General features: G+C 41.2%; 1 protein-coding gene across 3 annotated transcripts in view; it reads right to left on the reverse strand.

Moving 5' to 3' along the window:
• SCHIP1 (schwannomin interacting protein 1) overlaps positions 1 to 24499 on the reverse strand; it is a 385169-nt gene that overhangs the window by 85654 nt on the left and 275016 nt on the right. For 2 of the 3 annotated variants that reach the window (XM_074963687.1, XM_074963688.1), the window contains one exon: positions 23601 to 24260. In XM_074963687.1, coding sequence (XP_074819788.1) covers positions 23601 to 24260 — 660 coding nt within the window. Of the gene's footprint in view, positions 1 to 23600; positions 24261 to 24499 lie in introns of those variants that run through there. The other variant, XM_074963690.1, reaches the window with a different exon arrangement.

The raw sequence follows: 24499 nt of genomic DNA on the forward strand, positions 1-24499 counted from the left end.
AAAGTAGTACTGAGTGTCAGCGAATGCAATGAGTACTACTAAATGAGCAGTATGGTAATAATAATTAAATAACTGCATTGACTTATTTTGTTTAGGAGAATCCATCCTCAACATACAGGATTCTGAAGACTATCCACCTTCAAGATCACCATCATTTTCTATAGTTTTAGAGTTATCTGCCAATGATAGTGTTTCAGTCACATCATGTATGTCACATAGCCGCAGTATATCACCTGTAGCAATAAGAAAAAAAGTCTCCACCATCCAGAAACAACCATAGATAAGTTTGTGATAAGAACCAGCAGATTACAAAAAGAGGTAATTGATGAAATAATTGCCAGGTTTCTTTATGCAACAAACTCTCCTTTCCCTATGATTGAGAACCCACACTTCATTAATATGGTTCAGTCATTAAGACCAGGATACAGTCTACCCAACTGAGCAAATGTTGCATGCAAATTGCTGGATAAATGGTATGAAAGAGAAATTGAGCAGTGTGTAAAAAGGTCTAGAGGGTAAATATGTTAACCTGAGTCTTGATGGGTGGAGCTATGTCCACAATGATCCTACTGCATGTGCTTGTGTGACAACAGAAGAAGGGAATATTTTCCTTACAGAAACAACTGATACATCAGGAAAGACGCACACAGCAGAATACTTACAAGTAGCAGCAGTAAAAGCTATAATAAACTGTAAAAAAAAAATTCAAATGGTCTAGTATGCAGCTTGGTCACAGACACTGTTGCAAATGTATCCAAGATGAGAAGAGATTATTTAGAAGAGAGTCCCAAGCTAATAACATACGGTTGCAGTCTCATTTGATGTACCTCCTAGCCAAAGACTTCAGTGTTCCAGAAATAAAGGCTAATGTTGTTGAAATTGCAAAATACTTCTGTAACAACCGCTTTGCAGCAGCTGCTCTGAAAAAAGTGGGAGGAACCAAGCTAACTCTCCCACAAGACGTGCGATGGAACTCAGTAGTGGACTGTTTTGAGCACTATATCAAGAAGTGGCCTAATCTGATGACAGTTTGTGAACAAAATAGATGGCACTGTCACAGCCAAAGTTCTCAACATTGGGCTTAAGAGAAATGTTGAACACATGCTGAGTACCGTGAAGCCTATTTCTGTAGCCTTGAACAAAATGCAGGGAAATAGCTGTTTTATTGCTGACGCTGCTGAAATTTGGAAGGAACTGAGTGACATCTTAAAAAGAGAAATATGCAATGACAGAGTTAAATTCCAAGCATTAAAAAAAAAACAAATGGGACAAGCATTATCTCCAGCTCATTTTCTTACAAATATACTCAGTGCCTGGTACCAGGGTCAAACCTTAATTGCTGAAGAAGAGGAGTTGGCTATGACATGGACATCCAGCAATCATCCCTCCATAATGCCAACTATAATAAACTTCAGAGCTAAGGGTGAACCATTCAAAAAGTATATGTCTGCGGATGATGTTTTAAAGAAAGTCACACCAGTGAACTGGTGGAAGTCATTTAAGCACTTGGATTCAGAGACTGTAGAAGTGATAATCTCACTTTTAACAGCAGTAGCTTCTTCTGCTGGCGTAGACAGAATATTTTCTTCCTTTGGATTAATTCATTCCAAATTGAGAAATTGTTTGAGACCTGAAAAAGCAGGAAAGCTTGTTTTTCTTTTCCAGATTATGAACAAACAGGAAAATGAAGGTGAAGATGACTGAGTTAACTGCAGAAGCCAATATTTTAAGTTTCTCATGTTGACCTGGCTGACAGAGTCGATTTTATTTTTGTTTGTTTTTTTTAAATATTTCATTTAACTATTTTAGTTAAAAACAATTTTAACAAAAACAAACCTGATTTTAAAAAACTTGAATGTTTAACTAAATTCAGAAATTCATATGCTTGTTTTGTTAAAATATTATATATTTGCTGTTGAAGAAAAAAATCCAGAATACATAGCATTGTTTTAGTTAAATAAAACAATTTAAATGTCTGTCTGGTGATGTTCTCCTCCAAATACAGAATGGAAAGAAAATCCTCCAAATATTAATGATTAACCTGTTGAATTGGGGATATTTATGAAGTCACTGGGAGGTGAAGTATCTGCTTCAATTACCTTTGGTAAATGAAATAACCAAACAATCATTCATTTTCTGATATAGCTGTAAAACTAATCTGAAAAATTTTCAAAATAAATCACTTAAAAAATTTATAGTGTGTACCTTCTAAAAATGAAACCTACATCTATCTTGGAGTTATTAAGGTTATGTATTAAGATTGTATATGTATTAAGGTTTACAAGAATGCACTTTTATGTAGAAATCTATGATTAAATCCAGTCTTCCTGACTAGTGATTTAAATCATGATTTAAATCAAATCCACCCTGATGAAGATCAACATTCAAAACATTTTAATGCCATTATCAGAATACTTTAGCCACACTTGGAAAGATACTACTGTATCATGTAGCTGGTGTCTACACTGCTGCTACATTTGTCTAGAACGACCTAATCATAAGCGTCTTCATGTATCCATCCTCAGTCTACAGGGACAAGTGTCAGGAAATACAAAGATATTCACGCAATCTGATCAGTATAAACAAACATTTATTTTATAAAAGAAAACAGCTATACTGAGCAACAAGCAGGAACTAGAAGAGTCAGATTTTCTTTCAACTATATTTAAAAAGAGTAATTATTTTCATATACTGAACTGGGATTTCATAATGCAGGGGTGGCCAACCTGTGGCTCCAGAGCCACATGTGGCTCTTCAGAAGTTAATACGCGGCTCCTTGTATAGGCACCGACTCCAGGGCTGGAGCTACAGGCGCCAACTTTCCAATGTGCTGGGGGGTGCTCAACCCCTGGCTCTGCCACAGGCCCTGCCCCCAATCCACCCCCTCCTGCCCCCTCCCCGAGCCTGCCGTGCCCTTACTCCTCCCCCTCCCCCCCAGAGCCTCCTGCATGCCACAAAACAGCTGATTGGGAGGTGGGGGGAGGGAGGGGGAGGCGCTGATTGGCAGGGCTGCCGGTCGGCACTGGGAGCTGATGGGGGCTGCTGATGTATTACTGTAGCTCTTTGGCAATGTACATTGGTAAATTCTGGCTCCTTCTCAGGCTCAGGTTGGCCACCCCTGTCATAGTGGCATAAAATTGTGACTTTTCCCCTCGCTCATTCCAATAAAAATATCAGTTTTTCAGTAAAAACACATTTCTTATGAAAAAACTGTTCATCATTACCAAATGTAGAGAGTTTGAAATACTCACTCCACACTTTTATTAACAAGACCCTCTGAGGTGTTTGCAATTAAAAACTGAAATCTAAGGTATTTCAAATATTGCCCTACAAGCAACTTCCATTTAATTTAAATTTTGAATTGAAATATTTTTAAATCTCATGTTCTAATTTTTGCACGAGAATATTTTAATTTTGCAAGACAAGACCTAACATAGGCTTCAGAGGCCATACTTGTTAATCAGAAGGAAAATCCTTGTTTTGTTATTTAAATCCTTTACTTGGCAACAAAGTATCCTTTAGTCAAAATTAAAACAGGTTATTTTTATAGTGTTATGGGTGTGTATGGTTTGACTTCATTTTACTACTGCTCCTGGAAATTCTACCACTAACACACATTTTTCCCCTCAACCAAAAAGATTATAGCTCTGCAGGGATTTATTTACATCCACCTTAACACACATCAGCTTTTATCACAGACTGGGCCTCCGATTGTCACCACTTCATTCTCCTTGATCAATATTTAATCACTGCACAGTTATATAGAAGCAAATGAAAAATTTCATCTCAAGGTAACACAACTTTAATATGAAAAACCATTAATTTACATTTCTGTGGTGCAGCAACTGGTTTTTATTTTAAAATCACCAAATTAAAAATATAATATAGAAATTAAAATTACTCAGTATGTTTTTTTTAAATACAGCAACTTGTATAGATGCCATAAGCATAAGACACTAAAGCTTATTGAGTGTCTCCAAACATCTCGTTGAGTAGTCCCATTTATTTCAATGGGATTGCTCAGATAAGGGTCTGAAAACTCAAGGCGCTATTTTGTACTTTAGAAACCTTATATATTCTTAAAGAGGGCTTAATCATCATATAGCAAAATGTTTGGCTCAAATTTGGGTCTCTGCTAGGTAGCCTGCACTGGATATGAATGGGATAGTTTGTTTTTCCCTTCTATATTTGCCTTGTTTTTGCAGTGGAAAAAGAAAATTCCAAGTACTTTTCCCAAATAAGGACATTCAGAAGATACTTCAGGTGAGAAGTAAACATTTCCGTTTTTCTTCATTGTAGGATTTCACTGAGAAGTTAAATTTAAGAGGGGGAAACAATACTGCTGATGGAGATCCTGACACAACTAGTGGTCTCTGCAATCTCAGCTGACAAACATTTAAATGATTCCATTGTAACAAACTATTCCTCTAACGATGTGGTATTCTGACTGTCTGCTTACTTTTATCATTTTAACAAGGGCTGAAATGTACCACATGGGAAGTTCATTATTTTAGTAAATTGAAGGGGGAAAAAGTTATATTTTTTATGCAGGTACTTTCTCCCTCTCACATACACAGAAGACAATGGCTCAGGAGGAGAACAATTTAAAATGTGCAGCCCAGAGGAAACAAAATTTATTGCTTCTTGTGTTCTATCAAGAAAAAATTTATAAAACAAAAAACCCTTCTGTTGTGAATACCAGTGTTACACAAGTGTTCACGTCACTCATGTTAGCAATGGTGGGAATTTTTTGTAAAATCACCTTAGACATGACTGATAGACTAGACAGTCTCCATGGGGCTTCCCTCAATGACAAAGTTTACACTAGAAAATTGTGTACCCCTTTTCCAGCAATGGTAGAGCTGCACTAGAGACAGCAATGACATAATCATTAGTATTCACAGGGCTCAGGAGGAAAAATGAAAATAAAAGTCTCTAATGTAAATAAGGCGAATGAGTAAAATATCTCTCATGGATAGCTGACATGCAGCCCGTATCCCATCTCAGGAGAAACTCCAACTGATGCCATTATGGCCCACCCTTCGCAAATATACTACTCTTGGGGGAAATTCTGCACCAATGCACGTGCGAAGAATTCATGTCCCTCGCAGATTTTTTTTCTCTGCAGAATATAGATTCTGCTGGAGAGGCACCAAAGTCACATTTTTCACGCACCAGGGACTGCTGTGGTGCCAAGGAGAGGGCAGCCAGCCGGAAAGGCTGCATTCCTCACAGCAGGGCCAGGTGAGGAGACACCAGGTGGTCAGAGTGGGGCACACGCGAGGGATCACAGACTGAAGTTCAGAAGGACTAGTGGGAGAGACAGACTGGGGTGCAGGCTCAGGAGCTAGTGCAGTGACAGCATTGAGCCAGGGGCTGAATGGAAGGGAGGGTGCAGGGACACATGGAGACGGGGGCAGATATGCCTGACTGAATGGGAGAGGCTAGAGGTCACCCCGGATCTGCATGGGGGAGGTTCCCCAACTTCCTAACCATCTCTCCCTCCCCCTGAAAAAAACCAAAGTCTGATCCATACTTCTCCCACCCACACCTAACAACCCTCCAGGTTCACTCCCAGCTACTTCCCTCTCCCTCAGCTCCTCCATTACCCCTGACCCCCCCAAGCCTTTGCACTTCGGAGGAGTAAGGAAATATGTTTCTGCATTGTAGTTTAAATGAATTATGCAAAGTTCTGTATTAAATATGCCTAGTAAGGAATCTATTTGTGAAATACACATTTTGTGAATTTTTTTTGTCTTTATTGCTACAGACATACTTGCTGACAGGTATTTTGAAATAAATTACCAAAATAATTGAAACTGACATGATTATATTGTGTTACTTTGACAAATAAAATATGGAGTATTTTAAAATATTGTGTGCAGAATTTTTCATTTTGTTGGTGCAGACTTCCCCCAAGAGTAATATATGAAATAAAGTGTGGAACAGTATTGTGCTGCATTTGCCAATAAGAGCTTTCTTAGTGGATCTTATTAATATTATTGCATTATTATGGGCCAATCAACATTGATACATTCATTCCAGATTTAGGCCCCTATTGCAGTAGCTCTCAAATTTGCTGAGCCTGGAACCCTCCCACTCCTTTACCAATATTTCCCAAAATTTTAGGACCTCTTGATCAAATATTTTTATTAATTCTAATCAAGGTGGGGTTCTTTACTTGGTTCAGTCCTACAGACCTACAGCAGTCCCAATAACTGTAAGTAACATATTTACAGAGGAAGTTCTTAAAAGCAGCTAAAAGTACAGAATAAGGTGACTTACACCCAAGCTCATCTGAAAAGTATCCTTTCCTTGAGTAATAAGGTCCACTGATCCATTGTACTGCATACTTCGTCTTGCTTGCAGAACCAGAGCTGTCAGTCACTGGCAATCCCTAAGAATTCTCTGCCCCATTAGAGTTAATTCCAGGTGCAAAAGCTTCCAGGATAATTCCATCCTTCTTTCCTAAATAAGAGATTGTGTTAACTAAACTTGGGGGGGGGGGGGGGGACGACGACAATGTTTTCCTATTGCACAGCATAGGGATAATTTTCCCTAACAAAATAAACCTGAATCTTTGGATGTCAAGATCCATCTCTGACTCTGAATTACCCCTTTGTTTCCAGAGTGGCTGGATCTGTGGACCTTATTATTTGAAGAAAGGAAGTTTTCAGGTAAGTTTCAATGCATTTTTCTATGTCTCATTATACTGAGGTCCACAGGTTTGTTACACTGAGATTTTCACAGAAGTGTGCTTCCAGGGTGGGAAGTAGGATAATCCTTTAAATATGGATATCCAAAACAAGGTGAGTTATATATCCTCTGTGTTCCCCTTATTAGAGTATGACAGCAGGAAGATGATTTCTGCAGAAAAATAGAATTGGCTGAAGACTGAAGACCAATCTGGTGAATTGATGGCCACATGGACCTCCTAACTTCTCTCAACGTAGAGTACCATAGCACTTGCCCAGTGCTTCTAAAGAAATCTGAGAGATGGAAGAGCATTTCTTGACTCCTGTGATAAAAAATTAAGTTTACTGGGCAATGAAAGCTGACAAGACACCTGTGAGGATGACTTGTGTGAATAAAAAGTATAATAGTGGGCCTCAGAGAAAGCTCTGAACTTCAAAATCCCACCTGATAGGAAATAGTGGCTATTGGGAAGACTACTTTAATGGACTGGAAGTATGACACTTTCAGAACTACTCCAATTGAACGCTTACAGGAAGATCCAGAATGAGGTTCCAAAGTTGTGTTCTGGGACTGAATCATGGGAGTTGCCATAAGGAAGCATTTAATATCAGAATTTGTAGACAATTTAAGTTTCCTGAATCAGCGGAGAACATGATAGTGCTGAGACAACCTTTTAGCCTGGACACTCCAATACACCCATAATTCAGTATTCTGAATTGTAGACTTGTAACATGGTAGATAAACCACAGACTTTGCATCAGCTACTAGAACTAAGTTCTGTTAGTTGGCTTCTTTCTAGGGTCAACAAGAGTGGAAATCACCTAATCCAAGTTTTGAACTTGTCTGGGGTGCAGAATACGTCTTTGCTACAGCAGAGCTCGTCCATGAGGTAAAGGCTTTGGGAGGTTGAATGTTAGGTTCATCGGTCTTGAGAACCATAGTCTCTTTAGCCAGAATAGTTTAAACATTATCATTGCTGCTCTCGCCTTCCTGTCTTTGTATAGTCCGGGGGAGCAGTGGAAAGTTCTCTCAGACACAGGATCCATACAGGCCATATGAGGTTGCATTTCCCCTGGAAGCCTCAGCCTGCAATATCAGTAGGAAAGCCTTGGGAGGCCTATTAACTGGGGGGAGACAACTGGGCCTGAAAGCCCATACAGCTCTTTCTGCTGTTGGCAGCGTCCAAAGCCCACTTCCACCCCTCACTTCATGGCCTGAGGCAAAGCAGAGAGCGAGGAGGAAGCTGAGCTCTGTAATCAAGGGCATGCTGGGGGCTCTACGGACTCACTACTAAGCCTGCCGATTTATCTGACTCTTGATCCACTGGGTTCTGAAACAAGTGGGGCAGTAGCACAAACTCCCAAGTACTGCTCTGGGGATCTGTCGGATTTGCAGTGGCCTCAGCATTTTTACACCTTTTGCCAGCTTTTCCAATCCTACTTGCCTCCTTTTCTGCCCTTTCTGCATGGGAGGCAGACTGAGGCAACCCCACCCATGCAGGACTTCCAAGACATCTTGACCATCACAGCCAGCCTCTCCAGTCATGCCTGGTTCTTATCCTACCCAGTGGGGGGCAGTGGCACTGGAGCAGTTTTTGTAGTGGGGGTGCTGAGATGCATCCCTCTTGCCGGTCTGCGCCCCTCTCCACCCCCTTGAGCTGGGGCTGGGAGCAGCGCTGTGGATCTGGGAGGTGGGGACGTGGACATGGGTAAGGCAGAGGAGGCTGGGGCCACAGCTAGGAGTGGGTGCGGAGCTCCGGGCATGGGGCTGGCAGCTGGGACCCCACATGCGGGGCCAGCAGCGGAACCCCCGGGTGCTGGTAGCGGAGCCACCGGTGCCCCAGCAGCTGGACAGGACCCTGAGCCAGCAGCCAGGACCCCGCATGCAGGGCCGGCAGCCGAGCAGGACCCGCAGCTGAGCAGGACCTGGGGCCAGTGGCCAAGTGGGAACCAGGGCTGCCAGTGGAGCCCCTGGGCAGCAGCGAAGCCAGCAGCTGGGACCCCTTGCAGCAGGGACACAGGGCTGGCAGCTGGGACACCGGGTGCAAAACCTGGGGGTGCTGCAGCACCCCCCGAACCTCTACTTCCTGTGCCTACAGTAGTGAGTGGGCTGATGGAGGGAAAACCGCCATTTGCCCACAGAGATGGCCAAGATTCCCAATAAGTAAGGGGCTGGAGCAGGAGACAGCCTTTTCCTTATGCTTTTGGCTTCCGTGGCCTACCTCTTTCCCTGAAGCCTGCATGGGCATTAGCTACAGCAGCATCTGAGAAGGGGAAGCGGAGTTGAGGGGCAAAACTCCCCAGAAGGCATATGCAGCCCTAGGACATGACTGGGATTTCCCTCAGAAAAGCTCTGCAGCAGGAAGCCCTGGCTGAGCCACCCGATGCTAAGGAGGTGGTGAAAACTGGCTGGAACGTCAGGTGGCAAAGCATTCCCTTGCTGCCAGTGACCAGCAGATCTAGTCCCCAAGCAGGCAGAAATACGCATTGTAACAGCTCTGTGACCTTCATGTGATGAAGAATAAATGTTTTTGTTCCTTTGATGTCACACACAAAAACTCTCAACAAAAATACTATTGCAATATTTTCTGGTAGTTAGAAGAAAGAGAAACTGAGAAATAAAAACATCTGTCCAACTCAGAAAACTAATACATAAATTTGATTTTTGACCTTGTTTCTAACCAAACCTTGAAAATAATCACTATACAACCCTTGCTCTTTATTTTTTCTAACTAGCAGAAATAGATCACCAGAAGCATCAGTTACTGAATTTAAATCAGCTTTGTAGTAACAAGAGAAAAATAAAATCATTATTTTTGCTTTGCTGTTGTCATTCTAACTGATACCATATATGTTAAGCTTTTCAGAGTCTTACTAATACCATTTTTAAAAGAACCTGTCTATCTGAGGAACTGTCTACCTGCCCTAAATTCTGTTGCTGTGGCAGCAATGAGTGACTTGTTTCGGATTCGATGACCGTCCTGTTCTGGAGTGGTGAAGAGAGCAGGGCCTTCTCCACTTGCTTTCCTTCTGGATATATGCCAGACCAACTCTGTACCATCATTCTGCTTGAGGCTCATTCTCTCTCTCCTTTTTTTTTTTAATTTGGTGGGAGGCTGTTATTTCTTGTTTAATACAGTTGGAGGGAGATTATGAATTTATGTTTTGGCCCCGTTTAGTATCTTCTCTCTAATTGCACTCAGGCCAAATTCCTTTTTGTCTGCAATATTTATTGTATTATATACATGGAAGACTTTGGGCATGGAAAATCTTATATTTATTATTGACAATCTTTGTTAGCAGCAAACTCATTTGCCCTGGTCATGTGATTTTATCTGGTATGGACCAAGCCTGGAATTTGGAAAGTTCCTTCCTCAATTCAGAAGATGTTTTATGCTACCTTGAATAAACAGACCTTTCTTTTAATACTTTTCAATACTATCCTCAGTTTACAAAATAGCTTTTATAAGATAACTATCTTAGATTCTATATTCTAATTTTCTATAATGCAAGGTGTTACATTTCCCATACTATTTTGCTGAAAGGCAGAAAGTTAATATTTCTTTTTCACACCAAATGTTTCCCTTCAACACTAAAAATAATGGTTATATGCAGCATGTGTCAGTTATGAGTATTAAAATCCCTAACTCTTTCATTTATTGTAGCTGACTTTCAAGTGCCAGATGCATAAATATTATCATCTCAAGTGTATATTTTTTCTTCCTACTGCTGTCCCAACAAAAGATACTTGCTTACATTTAAGTGAAAGTTGAAAAAAACATTGAAGTGTTTCCCCACCCCTAAGATAGTAGACTATAAAACATCTTGGTTCCAAAAATTACAAGAAAGTATACTTCTGAAGTAGGCTTTTCCCTGACACAAAACAGAGTCTGCTTTGGTGAAATTAACTGTTAGATTTGTTTTTAGAATACATTTTACTATTTTCTTTTTTAGAATACAAGATTTTAGTATGCTGCTAATTTCTATACCAAGTATAAATACTTGAACTCAGTTACTTTCCTTCCAATTATTTCAACTATAAGAGTAGCAGTTTCCCTACCACAAACAAGCATATTAAAAAAGACATTTATTGTTAGCTAAACTCACAGTCTGCACAAACTCTATCAATTCATTTTAACTATCTCTATATACTGTACGAAATATTCACTTACCCAACGATTATGAAATGCAGCCAACTTATTTGTATCCATAATATATGTGTTGAGTACTCATATACAGAACAGCCATTTATCAAAACTTTTTGCTATCCCACATACATTTTCATTAATGAAAGCCTCTGTAATGGCAACAAAACTTTGAGCTGAACTGAGTAACTATAGTGATCTTCCCGAACTACTGTCAGAAAAAACATCCTTTGGATCTATGGAATTCGAAATGGTCTTCAAGAAACTTTACATCGCATATTAGAGTGTTTTCTTAGCTAAATGACAATGCACTTTCTAGTCAAATTATTAATACCTTGCCAGCCTCATCTAACCTTTGAGCTGGGTGGAAAGTGGCCAAAGTACACGGTCACTTTGCCACATTATGCTGCGAATGAATCAATGATGCATCAAACATTACATCTCATCACATCAGTTATTAAAACCAATTACATCTGTAAAATAAGCCATGCAAAGCAAGCAACCTATTGTTTGGTTAAAGACATAATATTTTTTCAGGCTAATGAAAATATTCATTTTTGCTGTCAACTAAGACAAAACAAATATTGACTGTGCTCTGTGAAGCTCTCTTGCCAAGATAATCATTTTCACGGCTCAAAACTGCTCATTAAATCAATTTTTGAAAAGTTAACTGATTAAATTAATTAATTAAATGAAATGAAATGATAGCCCCTATAAAAGTGATCAGATGAAGGGAGACTGTCATTCAATATTCATCCTGTTGTGCTCTTAAGTTTCAGGGGCAATATAGGTAGAAAGACACAGCTCAGTATTTTAAACCAGATGCTCATTTTCAAAATGAACTTGTCTACTGGTAAAGGTGGAGGAAAGAGCATGTTGCGTTAAGTTTTCCTGGGCAAAAACTGACAAGTGCACACTTTATAAGCATGGAAGAGTCCAGCATGTTGTTCCCATGCTTCCAAACTATTAAATGTTCCTCCCTCCAAGCAGTGAGCAAACAAACCATTAATAGCAGAACAACTCAATCTCCCAGAGAGCACAGAGACTTCTTGTTTAGAGTCAAAGATCTGTCACTGCACATGTGCACAAATCAAGTGTTACTGTGTGCATAATGTGGACAACCTCCCCAGATTAAATTGAAGCTTTCCCCCCATTGCAGTAACATTGTGTTATGTAACTGAGCTAGGTGGACAAATAAAATTCCAACTTCCACTTTCTCTCCCCAGCAGAAAGGGCTGCTGGTCCACCCAGCACTTTCTGACACCCTGACTGTAAAGTATGAAAAAAGAACAGGAGTACTTGTGACACCTTAGAGACTAACAAATTTAACAGTTAGTCTCTAAGGTGCCACAAGTACTCCTGTTCTTTTTGCGGATACAGACTAACACGGCTGCTACTCTGAAACCTGTAAAGTATGAAGGCACCCTTGCTCATCCCTTTCACACATTCCAAGGCACCTGCCTAATTATTCCCTTATTTCCTCCTGGCAATCTTGTATGTGTGCAGGTACTCCTCTGTGCACCCCCTATGCCTAAAGTCTCCTTTCAGAGCCAGTCTGCCTCTCCTTAAAACCCACTACTTCCCCAACTCAAAACTGGGTGACTGGGGGCATCAAAATGAATTAGCTGTTACCACGCAGGAAAGAGCTCTTGGAGTCATTGTGAATAGCTCTCAGAAAAGATCTGCTCAAGATCTGAAGTAGAAGTCCAAAATGCTATCAAAGTTAAGAACCATTAGGGAAGGGATAGATAAGAAGACAGAAAATATAACACCACTATATAAATCCCTGGTACACTATCACCTTGAATACTGCATGCAGTTCTGGTTGCCCATCTCAAAAAAAGATATTAGAATTACAAAATAACAGAGAAGGACAACAAAAATGATTAGGGGTGTGGAACAGCTTCTGTATGAGGAGAGATTAAAAAGACTGACTGTTCAGGTTAGAAAAGAGACTAATAAGGGGGGATATGATGGAGGTCTACAAAATTATGAATGGTGTGGAGAAAGTAAATAAGGAAGTGGTATTTTACCCCTTCACACAACACAAGAACCAGAAGTCACCCAATGAAATTAAGCAGCAGGTTTAAAACAAACGTAAGGAAATTCTTCTTCACACAATGCACAGGCAACCTGTGGAACTCAATGCCATGGGATGGTGTGAAAGCCAAAAGTATAACTGGGTTAAAAAACGAATTAGGTAAATTCCTGGAGGATAGGTCCATCAATGGCAATTAGCCAAGATGGTTAGGGATGTAACCCCATGCTCTGGGTGTCTCTAAGCCTCTGAATGCCAGATGCTGGGACTGGATGACAGGAGATGGATCTCTAGATAATAGCCCTGTTCTGTTCATTCCCTTGGAAGAATCTGGCATTAGCCACTGTCAGAAGACAGGATACCGTACTAGATGGACTGGTGTGACCCAGTATGGCCATTCTTATGTTCAAATCCTGCTAAATTAAGTAGTAACCAAATTGTTATTGTCTGAAGATTACTCAGTGGTCTGCATGGAGTTAACTGGTGTGTGTCAGTTTAGTTTGTAGTGAACAAGTATATTTACATCACAAAGCGCCATATCCAGCATTCTTCTTGACAGCGTACATAAGAAGAGTTGAAAGGCTGAGTAGATGAAAAGGGGCATGGAGAATGCAGCACCCTCTTAAGCCCTACAGGAAACTACTGCAGATCTGCATTGAGGAACAGTCGCAGGGGCTGAAAAGATAAGCTTGTGTTACCATTGCCCACTGTAAATCTGTTCCATGGACACCAGAATTCATTTTCTAGTGCCAGCAATCACCACAAGCACAAGAGTCATTTTTAAAAAGTAAAAGTCATCTTGCTAAGTCAATTTACTAGTTTTTTCAGGCTTTTAGAGACTATGAAATACACATTGTATCAGTTTCAGAAAATACGCTCTTGATCGTAGCTATTGTTCAGAGAGACATGATGAAAAAACGGTATTAAGCCCATTAATGCTAATTCTGTAAGAACCATTACTGAGGCTGCAAATAGAAGGGGATTGCTTCCTATTCACAAAAGAAGGTTGTAATACAACAGATACTAAGTACCATAAATCATGTCATGACATGTTTGGTATTCTTTCTAATGCAGCTAAGACTCAGTAATTGAAAAGAGAGTAAAGAAGAAATATTGGCAGCAGATTTCCAGCACCTGGATGATGAGATTAGTCCAAAATAGTTGTGAAGGAATGTTCTGAGCATTAAGTATCTTCTGAAAAGATGTAATTTCTTTATCAGATGAAGGTCTAAGACGCTTAAGAAGTGTCTAAAGCAACCCATAAATCCAAAGCATGATCTAGGCAAGTTAGAATTGGTTTACAGAAGGGCAGTCTCTCCAGTATGGAATTAATGCTGCAGTTAGAAGAGCTGTCCCCAAAAGAAACAAATGAATGTGATGAGTTTGCCAACTTAACACTTTCACATGCATCCCCAACCTAGCAAAATGTTATGAAAAATTTGAGACAGCGCAACTTTCAAGTCAGTAGCAGCTGATGAAATTATTCAACACACTGTGCAAGTCTGAGAGAGATTAAAGTTTTAAAGGAATTTAAATTTCTCCAAGGGATCCAAAAAGTCCTAGAAATACTCCCTTACTCCAGGACATCGGACCCCACCACCTGTACTTGTATCCTCATAACTCAGGTGACTGGTAAGATGACACATGTCCAGCCTCAGAGCTGCTAGTTTAAATACAGCCCACATCAGAAGAGTATGTGTATAAGCATATTTTTTTCTTTAAAAAATGATCTAACAAATTATATGATATTGCTCCCTTGGAGAACAATGGAGCTTTATTTTAAAGCTCCTTTGACAATCATCAGCACATAAAATACAGTCAGCACAGTTTTAGGATGTGTCTACACTAGTAATTTGTCCTGTAATTTCCCACTGCTGCTGCTCGTGCTGCTGCTATCTGTTCAAGTCTACCAGTGGTCTCTCTATTATAAACAAGACAGAAGAGGCTGCAGGCATTTTAACAATTGTGTTCAGACCAAGTCTAGACACAAGGCTGGATATTAGTTGTGCAAGAGTGCCTAGGGGGCCCTGGTCTGTGACTGGGGCTCACTAGGCTAGATATTATGGCTATCAAGCAATTTAAAAAATTAATAGCGATTAATCGCACAGTTAAACAATAATATAATACTATTTATTTAAATATTTTTGGAAGTTTTCTACATTTTCAAATATATTGATTTCAATCACAAAACAGAATACAAAGTGTACAGTGCTCGCTTCATATTTATTTTTGATTACAAGTATTTGCACTATAAAAAAAGAAATAGAATTTTTCAAATCACCTCATACAAGTACTATAGTGCAAACTCTTTATCATGAAAGTTGAATTTACAAAATGTAGAATTACGTTAAAAAAAACCTGCATTCAAAAATAAAACAATATTAAACATTAGAGCCTACAAGTCCACTCAGTCCTACTTCTTATAAAGCCAATTGCTCAGACAAACAAGTTAGTTTACATTTGCAGGAGATAATGCTGCCTGCTTCCTGAATACAACATCACTTGAAAGTGAGAACAGGCATTCTCATGGCACTGTTGTAGCCAGCATCACAAGATATTTATGTGCCAGATGTGCTAAAGATTCATATGTCCCTTTATGATTCAACCACCATTCCAGGGGACATGTGTCCATGCTGATGACGGGTTCTGCTCGATAACAATTCAAAGCAGTGCGGACCGACGCATATTCATTTTCATTATCTGAGTCAGATGCCAACAGCAGAAGATTGATTTTCTTTTTTGGTGGTTCGGGTTCTGTAGTTTCTGCATCGGAGTGTTGCTCTTTTAAGACTTCTGAAAGCATGCTCTGTCTACACCTCATTCCTCTCAGATTTTGGAAGGCACTTCAGATTCTTAAACCTTGGGTCGACTGTCATAGCTATCTTTAGAAATCTCACATTGGTACCTTCTTTGCGTTTTGTCAAATCTGCAGTGAAAGTGTTCTTAAAACGAACAACAAATGCTGGGTCATCGTCCGAGACTGCTATAACATAAGATATATGGCAAAATGCAGGTAACACAGAGCAGGGGACATACAATTCCCCCCAGGGAGTTCAGTCACAAATTTAATTAACACATTATTTTTTTAACGAGCATCATCAGCATGGAAGCATGTCCTCTGGAATGGTGGCTGAAGCATGAAGGGGCATATGAATATTTAGCATATTTGGCACATAAATACCTTGCAATGCCAGTTACAAAAGTGCCATGCGAACGGCCTGTTCTCACTTTCTGGTGACACTGTAAATAAGAAGAGGGCAGCATTAGCTGTGTAAATGTAAACAAACTTGTTTGTCTCAATGACTGGCTGAACAAGAAGTAGGACTGAGTGGGCTTGTAAGCTCTAAAGTTTTACATTGTTTTGTTTTTGAGTGCAGATATGTAACAAACAAAAAAAAATCTACATTTGTAAATTGCACTTCCACAACAGAGATTGCACTACATGACTTGTATGAGGTGAATTGAAAAATATTTTTATCACTTTTACAGTGCAAATATTTGTAAGCAAAAATAATATACATTTTTATTTCAATTACAACACAGAACACAATAAATATGAAAATGTAGAACATCATCCAAAATATTTAATGTCAATTGGTATTCTATTATTCAACAGTACAATTAAAACTGTGATTAATCCCGATTAATTTTTTTAATCCTGATTAATTTTTTTGAGTTAATCGCATGAGTTAACTGCGATTAATCGACAGCCTACTAGATATGATACAAACACAATGAAAAGATGATCTTTGTTCCACAGAGTTTACAATCTAAGATGACTAACAGAAGGCAAACAGGAGGATATAACAGACAGGGGTAGCAAAAGGAAACAATGATGCAATTAGTGCTTCCACTGTTGCTGCTACAGGGAGAAACAACAATGGGAAATTTCAGGGTGGTGGTGGGGAGTAAGCGTAGATAAGGGCAAAGCATTCAGTGTGGATAGGAAACATTTTCTGAATAATTATTAGCAGAAATCATGCCATAGACTAACCTCCTATAGCACGGCTTTAACATAGTTCTTAACACAACTGTAACTTTTTTTTATTAGTGTAAACCATATTACAGTAGAGTCTGGTCAGAGTTGTTCCTGAAATCTGGTTTCAAACACATGAGTATTAAAGTGAACAGGACCACTAGATCAGAGCTGATAATGCAATCTCAAATTAGTCAACAAAACTCTGAAAGAGGAAGATGACCTACTATAAACTGGAGTATTTGGGAGAGTAAGGACCTGAAATATTGAATGAACAATTAGATAAAGTGAATTTGTCACTCATCCAATACTCAGGTCATAAGGCAGCCAGAGTATTAACTAATACTTAAGTATTGGGCGTTGGTAGAATCTTCTCTTGGAAAATGCTAAGGAGAATTTAAAAATAAATACTAATTCCAAAAGAATTCTGAATTTCCCCAATTCGTAATCAGGATCGTGCTGATGGTTCTTTTGATAACATCTCACAGAATCTGCAGGGGAATCTCATTAGTATTCACTACTAGAAGGACCACTGTCAATCAAAACTAAAACCTCCACACACACGCCTGTTACCAACACTATTTTAGATTAGTGCAACTAAAATAATTTTTAAAATCTTATCTCTTTTTGCATTTCACTCAACTTTAGCAGTAGAAATAAACTAGCTAGTTTCAGTTTTCAGTCAGTTATGTATAAACCAGTTTCAAACTGTGATACTCATGGTCAAAGAAAATATCTGAGTTTTCACCAATGCAAGGAATATTTATATATTTTTTAAAAAACCACACAAACCCTGTCAATTCACGAAAAAACAATGAAAACGTTTCTCTTTCTATCTGGGTTTACAAAACTCTCTTAAGGAGTGAGTCACCTAAAATTAGCCGATAATGCCTTAGCACAGGGGCTCTCAAACTGGGGGTCATGACCCCTCAGGGGCTCGTGAGGTTATTATGTAGGGGGTCGCAAGCTGTCAGCCTCCACCCCCAAAGCCCACTTCACCTCCAGCATTTATAATAGTGTTAAGTATATTTGAAAAGTGTTAATTTATAAGGGGGTCACACTCAGAGGCTTGCTGTGTGAAAGGGGTCACTACTACAGACATTTGAGAACCACTGCCTTAGAAGCTGACCCCAGCAGTCAAATCAGGCATCCTAACTCTATCTGAATCCTTCTAAGACTTCATATTTTACTTAGTATTATTATACCTGAAGTTCCTGTCATAGGTTTCTGCAAGTAACCTAGAAAAAATTTTGTAATATTTCATAAAGAAAAGGGTATAGTCTTGCGTACATGGCACTGGACTGGACTCAGAAAACCTGAATTTAATTCCCAGTTCTGCCACATGCTTCCTGTATGACTGTGAACAAGCAACTTGATCTCTGTGTGTCTCAATTCCTCACCTGCAGCAGCAGCTCTGGCCTAAAAAGGAGGATCTGCAGCTTTCTCAAATTGCACCAGACTGAAAGGTGAAGAAGGGGCATTTGTGTTCTGCTATGCCTGCTCCCCCATACTCTAAGAAAACCTGGGAAAATTTGGGAGAAATTCACTTCAAACTAGACAGATAAGGACATGAAGTCTCTTTGAGTCTCCCCCTCCCTCTGCCTTCTCAGTCCGAAAAAGCCTGACAGCCAAGAAGATGTATGCAAGGAGAAATACCTCGAACATCAGGTTGGATGAATGACTGTTCATGTCCATCATGGGGATGCTGAAGAGAACCCTCAATATCAAGAAACAGCAGGGGAAGAAGCGCATGGGCTCCCCGCCTCAAAGGGCAAGTCTAAACTGTAATTATACAACCAACGCTGGCCTGTGCCAGCAGAAGTGGGCTCACGGGGCTCAAGCTCGCAGCGCTGTTTAATTGTACTGTAGATGTTCCAGCTCCACCTGCAATCCAAGTTCTGGGACCCTCCCACCTCAAAGAGTCCTAAAGCCTGAGCTCCAGCCCAAGCCCAAATATCTACTGCGCAATAAATGATCCCTTAGCCAAAGCCCTGCAAACCTGAGTAGCTGTCATGGGCTAGCCCCAGGTTTTTAACTGTTGTGTAGACATGCCCCAAGAAATAAGGGAAAACCCTTCCTGAAGACGGAATAGAGCTGAGTGAATGGAGGTTAGAGAGAATGTTACTGCAGGAGAGCACAGCAAAATAGTTATTGTTAAACTGGCCTTGATAGCAGAGATCCCCCACTTCCCCACTATTTACTCACCCTGACCTTCTCTATTATAGAAAGTGAGGATCAGTAAAAACCATGAGTCTATCTGCACTTCAAGCAGTCTAATACAGTGTACTTACCTGTCCTACACTATGCCCATAAGGCACAGATGCTAATTAGAAGGAACAGATCCATGACTGAGATAACAGAAATGAGATTCCTGCAGTAGCTTAGTGGTTTTGATGGATTCACAGAACTGAGGCACATAAGCCAAATAAATGTTCAAATACATAAATAGAAATATGCATGGAAAAAGAGAAAGGCTGCCACAACGAGCTACACACATTGTTGTTCCCACGGGTGCTGGAAAATTGCAGGGGGGGAAATTGGTTACAATTATCAGGAATTCTTCCAGTACCTCACATACCATAAAACTGATACATTTATAAAAATAGGAAATGCCAACTATGGGCTTAAGCTGACAGGCAGCTCAGCAATGAGAAAGAGAGAAAGAAGACGTGCATGTGCTGTGTCTCTGGAGATGCAAGCCCAGTCTCCTTAGCCTGATCTGATCTACAGAAAGCAGTGCTACTGCAATACTTACAGGGAGTGCAGCGTGTCTGTGTGAGACAGTACGGCACCCAAAGTGCAGCTTCCAACATTGGAACAACAGTGCAATTCTGTAGCACAGATTAGGCTTCCATGGAATCCCTTGCATAGTGATCAATGTTTGTAGCAGCTAAACAAAGAGGAGCTATGTGCTCATCCTCCAGGCGGGAGGCAAGGTGCTACGCCAAGTACAGGTAGTGTAATGGGAGGAGTCTGGTTTGGAGAAAGCGTGGTCAAAGCACTAATACTAGATAAAGGGGAAGAGTAGGTCCAAGACAGATAATATTTGTTTGTTTTTTTTAGGGCATTGGCTCCAATTAACATTTTTTCTTAAATGTAAGTGCTAAAATTATTACAAATGGCAATGATCCAAAAATCTTTCAGGGTAACACCTCACTTAAGCAAGCACCCAACTAGAAAGAAAGAGTTCCTATATTTGCTGCTGCTGCTTAGTTAGAGATGGTTTTCTGTAAGCTTGAGTGACCAAAAGTAAGAGTACATCAGTTTACATTGCTAAGATCATCATAACAACAATAAAGGAGAGAAACAACTTTAAAAAAAAAAAAAAAAGCTTAGTTTCTGAATACGCCACTATCAATTACAAGACCACCTAAAAAGTCCTGGGATTAGTGATTTTATTCCCACACCCTCTACATGCTGCTGTTATTAGCTCACCCTTAGTTCCAAGTCTGGTCTTTTAAAAATACACTGTGTGGTAGCTGTCATTCTACCAGACTGTACTAATTACAATATCTAATAACCACAAGATTTTTCAAAAATCATTTGTAATATTCAACGAATGATTCATTCAAAGTCATTTCAAAACATAGTCAGTAAGTATGATATAAAGTCCTAGATGCCTAACTAGAAGGCCAATGCTGCAAGTAGTCAGCACCCTCTCTTCAGCTGATATCAGTAAGAAGTGAGGTTGCAGAGCACCCTACAGAATCAAGCCCTAGGAAAGTGAAGTTATAAAGTGGAGGTTAACAGAGGATACATCAGTCTTACTGTCTATCATAAAGCAGTGTTTGACTGTTCCTTCAATGGTTTTAGAGAAAAGTTTAGGGAATGTCAGACCATCTTTTAATTTACATATTATAAAAACGATTCTTAATTAATGGGGATTTCATATCTCCCTGAACAGAATGCTGTACACCCAAACCACCATTGACACCTGCTTATTGGAGAGTAAATATGTGCGTTTCTTTTTCTTCCAGAAAGATTCGAAAATTATTACTTTGTATACTAAATCATATAGTATGAGATTTCACAATATACTGTATTTGTCCTTCCAAATAGTTATATAATAGAAGTAGTTTCCACCTTGACTGTGGTTCTTAAATCTCTGGAGTACTGGGTTCCAGTTCTGGGTCAGGTTACAAGTGAAAACGTGTTTGATGTTTTCATTCTGGCTGTTAGGGGATTTTGTTCAGCTCTCACACAAAAATAAATAAAATAAAATAAATTGCCATTACTCTGTGTGACAGTCTCTGCTCAACAGCAGCCCAGGACTGGAATACCACTGCTCTGGCCAGTTAGGAGTGTAGTTCATTGGCAGAGCTGTATAGGGAAGCCAACGCCATTTAATCCCTCAAAGAATAGGCATCTAAATTCACACACATACATACGCTCACACACATAAAGACAACTTTCACAGAACATATAAAATCCTCAACAAGGCTAGGTCATACTTAAAATAAAATGACATCAGCATCTCTTATTGCTGAAACTAAAAGCCATTGTATTATTTTGTTACAGTTGCAACAACAACAGAATACAAGCAAAATGTTGTTCTTTAGCTTCATACTTTCTAAAATCTGTTCAAAATAAAATATAGACATTAAGACAGTTACCAGGAGATGTTTTTTCCTAACACTGTAATAACTTTGTGTCTAGCAATGATAATTTTTGGTTGCTGCTTAAAGATATTTGCTGAATGCTGATGAAAAGAATAGCTATGAAAATCTACTATACAGCAGTGATTAAAGGAAACACATTTGAAACACAAAGTGGGGGTCTTATAACCAGGTTCTACAAGGCAAAAAAAGCATCCTCTTCCTTCTTTTAGTATTAGCAATCCAAATTACTCTGAGAAACGCTGTTACTTGTCCTCATGCTCTAAAGTCAAAGTGCAGGCATCCAATTTCCAGTAGCCTGAGGCCCTGTATACTCAAACCACACCCCAAGGCAAGGTACCAAATGACAAGCATGGTGTAATGTTGCCACATACTTTAGCTAAGTTAAAGTATGCAATCCTTCTTGGCTAAGGTACAGATTTAAATGCTTGGGTTGAAATTGTTGCTATACCTCAAAATAAAGCAAACAGGAAACCAAAAAGAAGATACTGACTCTTTTCACTGGGCCAGGTCCATATTGGGAAGTATGGTTGGCACCTGACCAAAAGGATCAATGGGGAAAGAAGATACTTTCATATCTGGGAAGGGGGGCTTTGTTTGTGCATTCTCTTGGGAAGCAGAGAAGCACCAAGTCAGAAAACTCCTTCTCCTATAAACCATCCTAAAGTGAGTCTCAATACTGCAAAAAGAGTAAGTAAATAAGGCAGAGCGCGTTAGATTACCTTTTGTTTTTAACTTGTGAATTTTCCCTGTGCTAACAGGGAGGTTTATCCCTGTTTTTTGTAACTTTAATTTTTGCCTAGAGGGGAATCCTCTGTGTTTTGAATCTGATTACCCTGTAAAGTTACGTTCCATCCTGATTTTACAGAGGTGCTTCTTTTACTTTTATTTTCTTTATAATAAAGTTCTGTTTTTTTTAAGAATCTGGTTTACCTATTTGGTTGGTATATTATTCTCAAGGAAAAGGGTGTAGGTCTTGGGGGGATATTTTGGGGGAATAGGAATTCCAAGTGGTCCTTTCCCTGATTCTTTGTCTAAATCACTTGGTGGTGGCAGCGTACCATCCAAGGACAAAGGATTTGTGCCTTGGGGAAGTTTTTAACCTAAGCTGGTAGAAATAAGTTTAGGGGGCTTTCCTGCAGGTCCCCACATCTGTACCTTAGAGTTCAGAGTGGGGAGGGAACCCTGACATCAGTGGTTCTCAACAGGTGTCCGGGGGGTCCACGAGCAGGTTTTGGGGGGCCACCAAGCACCGCCAGCATTAGACTTGTTGGGGCCCATGATAGAAAGCTGAAGCCCCACTGTATGGGGCTGAAGCCCTGAATCCAAACCCGCCACCTGGGGCTGAAGCCTGAGCAACTTAGCTTTGCAGGGCCCCTGTGGCATGGGGCCCAGGCAATTATTTGGCTTGTTACCCCCTAACGCCAGCTCTGGCTTTTATATACAGAAAACCAGTTACTGTGGCACGGGCGGGGCGTGGAGTTTTTATAGAAAAGGGTTGAGAACCCTTGTACTAGATGGCCTAAGACTCCTGCTTATGTTAATTCCACCCACTCCCGCTCCTGATGCCACCCACATTGTCTAGCTTTCCTGTATCCAGCCAGGTGCCTGTCTGATAAGAAACAGGAAGTGCCACTGAGCCCCACCAAAATCTCAGCAATCACAATATGTTACAAATGGCCACTGAGTCACCAGCTTGATCTGTTCCACAGAGGCACCCCGACTCCCTGATCCTCAGGCCAGGGGCGGGCAGATCAGAGGCAAGCTATTCCTTCCACCGCTGAACAAACGAAAGAGGCTGGAGAAAGACAGAAATTCTTTGCAGATCTGCAAGAAAGGGGACAGATCTAGATTCACACACAATGAAGCTTCTTACCAGCAACAATGCTGCATTCAGTAAGTTGCCCTCCCAGGTCGGAAGGGTGAAAAAACCCGTCACAATTAAAGGGCAACAGCGATTTGCTCAATTACCATCTATGGCAATGCTCCGTACGGATCTCTACGAGGGACGTGTGACTCACTGCCTAGTAACATATCTTGTCACCATAAGTAATTCCCTTTACTCTGACTCGCCTTCCCTCGCTCCCTCCCCAAAGCCACAGACCTTGCAGATAACGGGGACCAACTTACTGAGGTGTAGTTTGTTTTCTGGCTCTGGTTTCGTACCTCCTGTTCCTGAAACTGTAACCCTGCCAGGTGTTTCTCCAAAGCCTCCCAGTCCATAGTCGGGAGCTGGGGCTCCTGCTCTTTCAGCCACGTGCCCCCCGTGGAGCTGTCCAAGGGGTGCCCGGGGGCGACCCCCCCTCCACCGCGGAGCCTCCCCACAGCCGGCTGGGCTTTCTGGAGATGGGCTCTGCGCCCGCCCGCCCCGCGGTGCCCCGTCCTGCGGCCGGGGGGCACCACGTTGCCGTTCTGCCGGAGGTCCCGGGGCGGGAGCGGGCGGTGGGGCGGGGGGTTGCCGTTGGGGGCGGGGGGCGGCATGGTGGGGTTGGAGCCGCTGGTGCTTCTCACATCCTCCAGCTCCTCCGCCAAATTCCTTCGCTTGGCAGCCGTGGCATCGCAGCCGGCGGTGCAGAGCCGGTCCTCCTCCCACGCGGCAGTGCCCTTCCTTCCGTACCCCAGGTAACCCTCCTCCTCCTCCGAGTCCTCCAGGGCCGCCAAGTCCAGGCTGCTGGGGGAGGGGGAGGATTTGCACTCCGAGCAAGGGGTGACTTTGCTGGAGCCGGACTCGGAGCTGGAGCGGCTGCTGCACGCGTCGCTTCCTAAATCCATCCCATCCTCGCGGTAATCCTGAGGGGGAGAGAAGGAAACACGCAGCGGATTAGAGAGCAGGAACCAGCCGCCTCCTGTCTGGCCGCCGCCCGCGGGAAGCGCATCGCCTGCGGGCACAGAAAGCCCGGCCACGGATGTGCCTCCCCAGCGAGCGCCGCGTCCCGATTTGCACCGGGGGCGGGGGGCTGCTCTGGGGGCTCTCGCCTCGCGCCCCCCCCCTCCCCGGGCCAGGGGCTTCCCCGACTCTCCCAAAGTTT

The sequence above is a fragment of the Natator depressus genome, chromosome 9 (assembly GCF_965152275.1).
Source record: "Natator depressus isolate rNatDep1 chromosome 9, rNatDep2.hap1, whole genome shotgun sequence".
Classification (NCBI taxonomy): Eukaryota; Metazoa; Chordata; order Testudines; family Cheloniidae; genus Natator; species Natator depressus.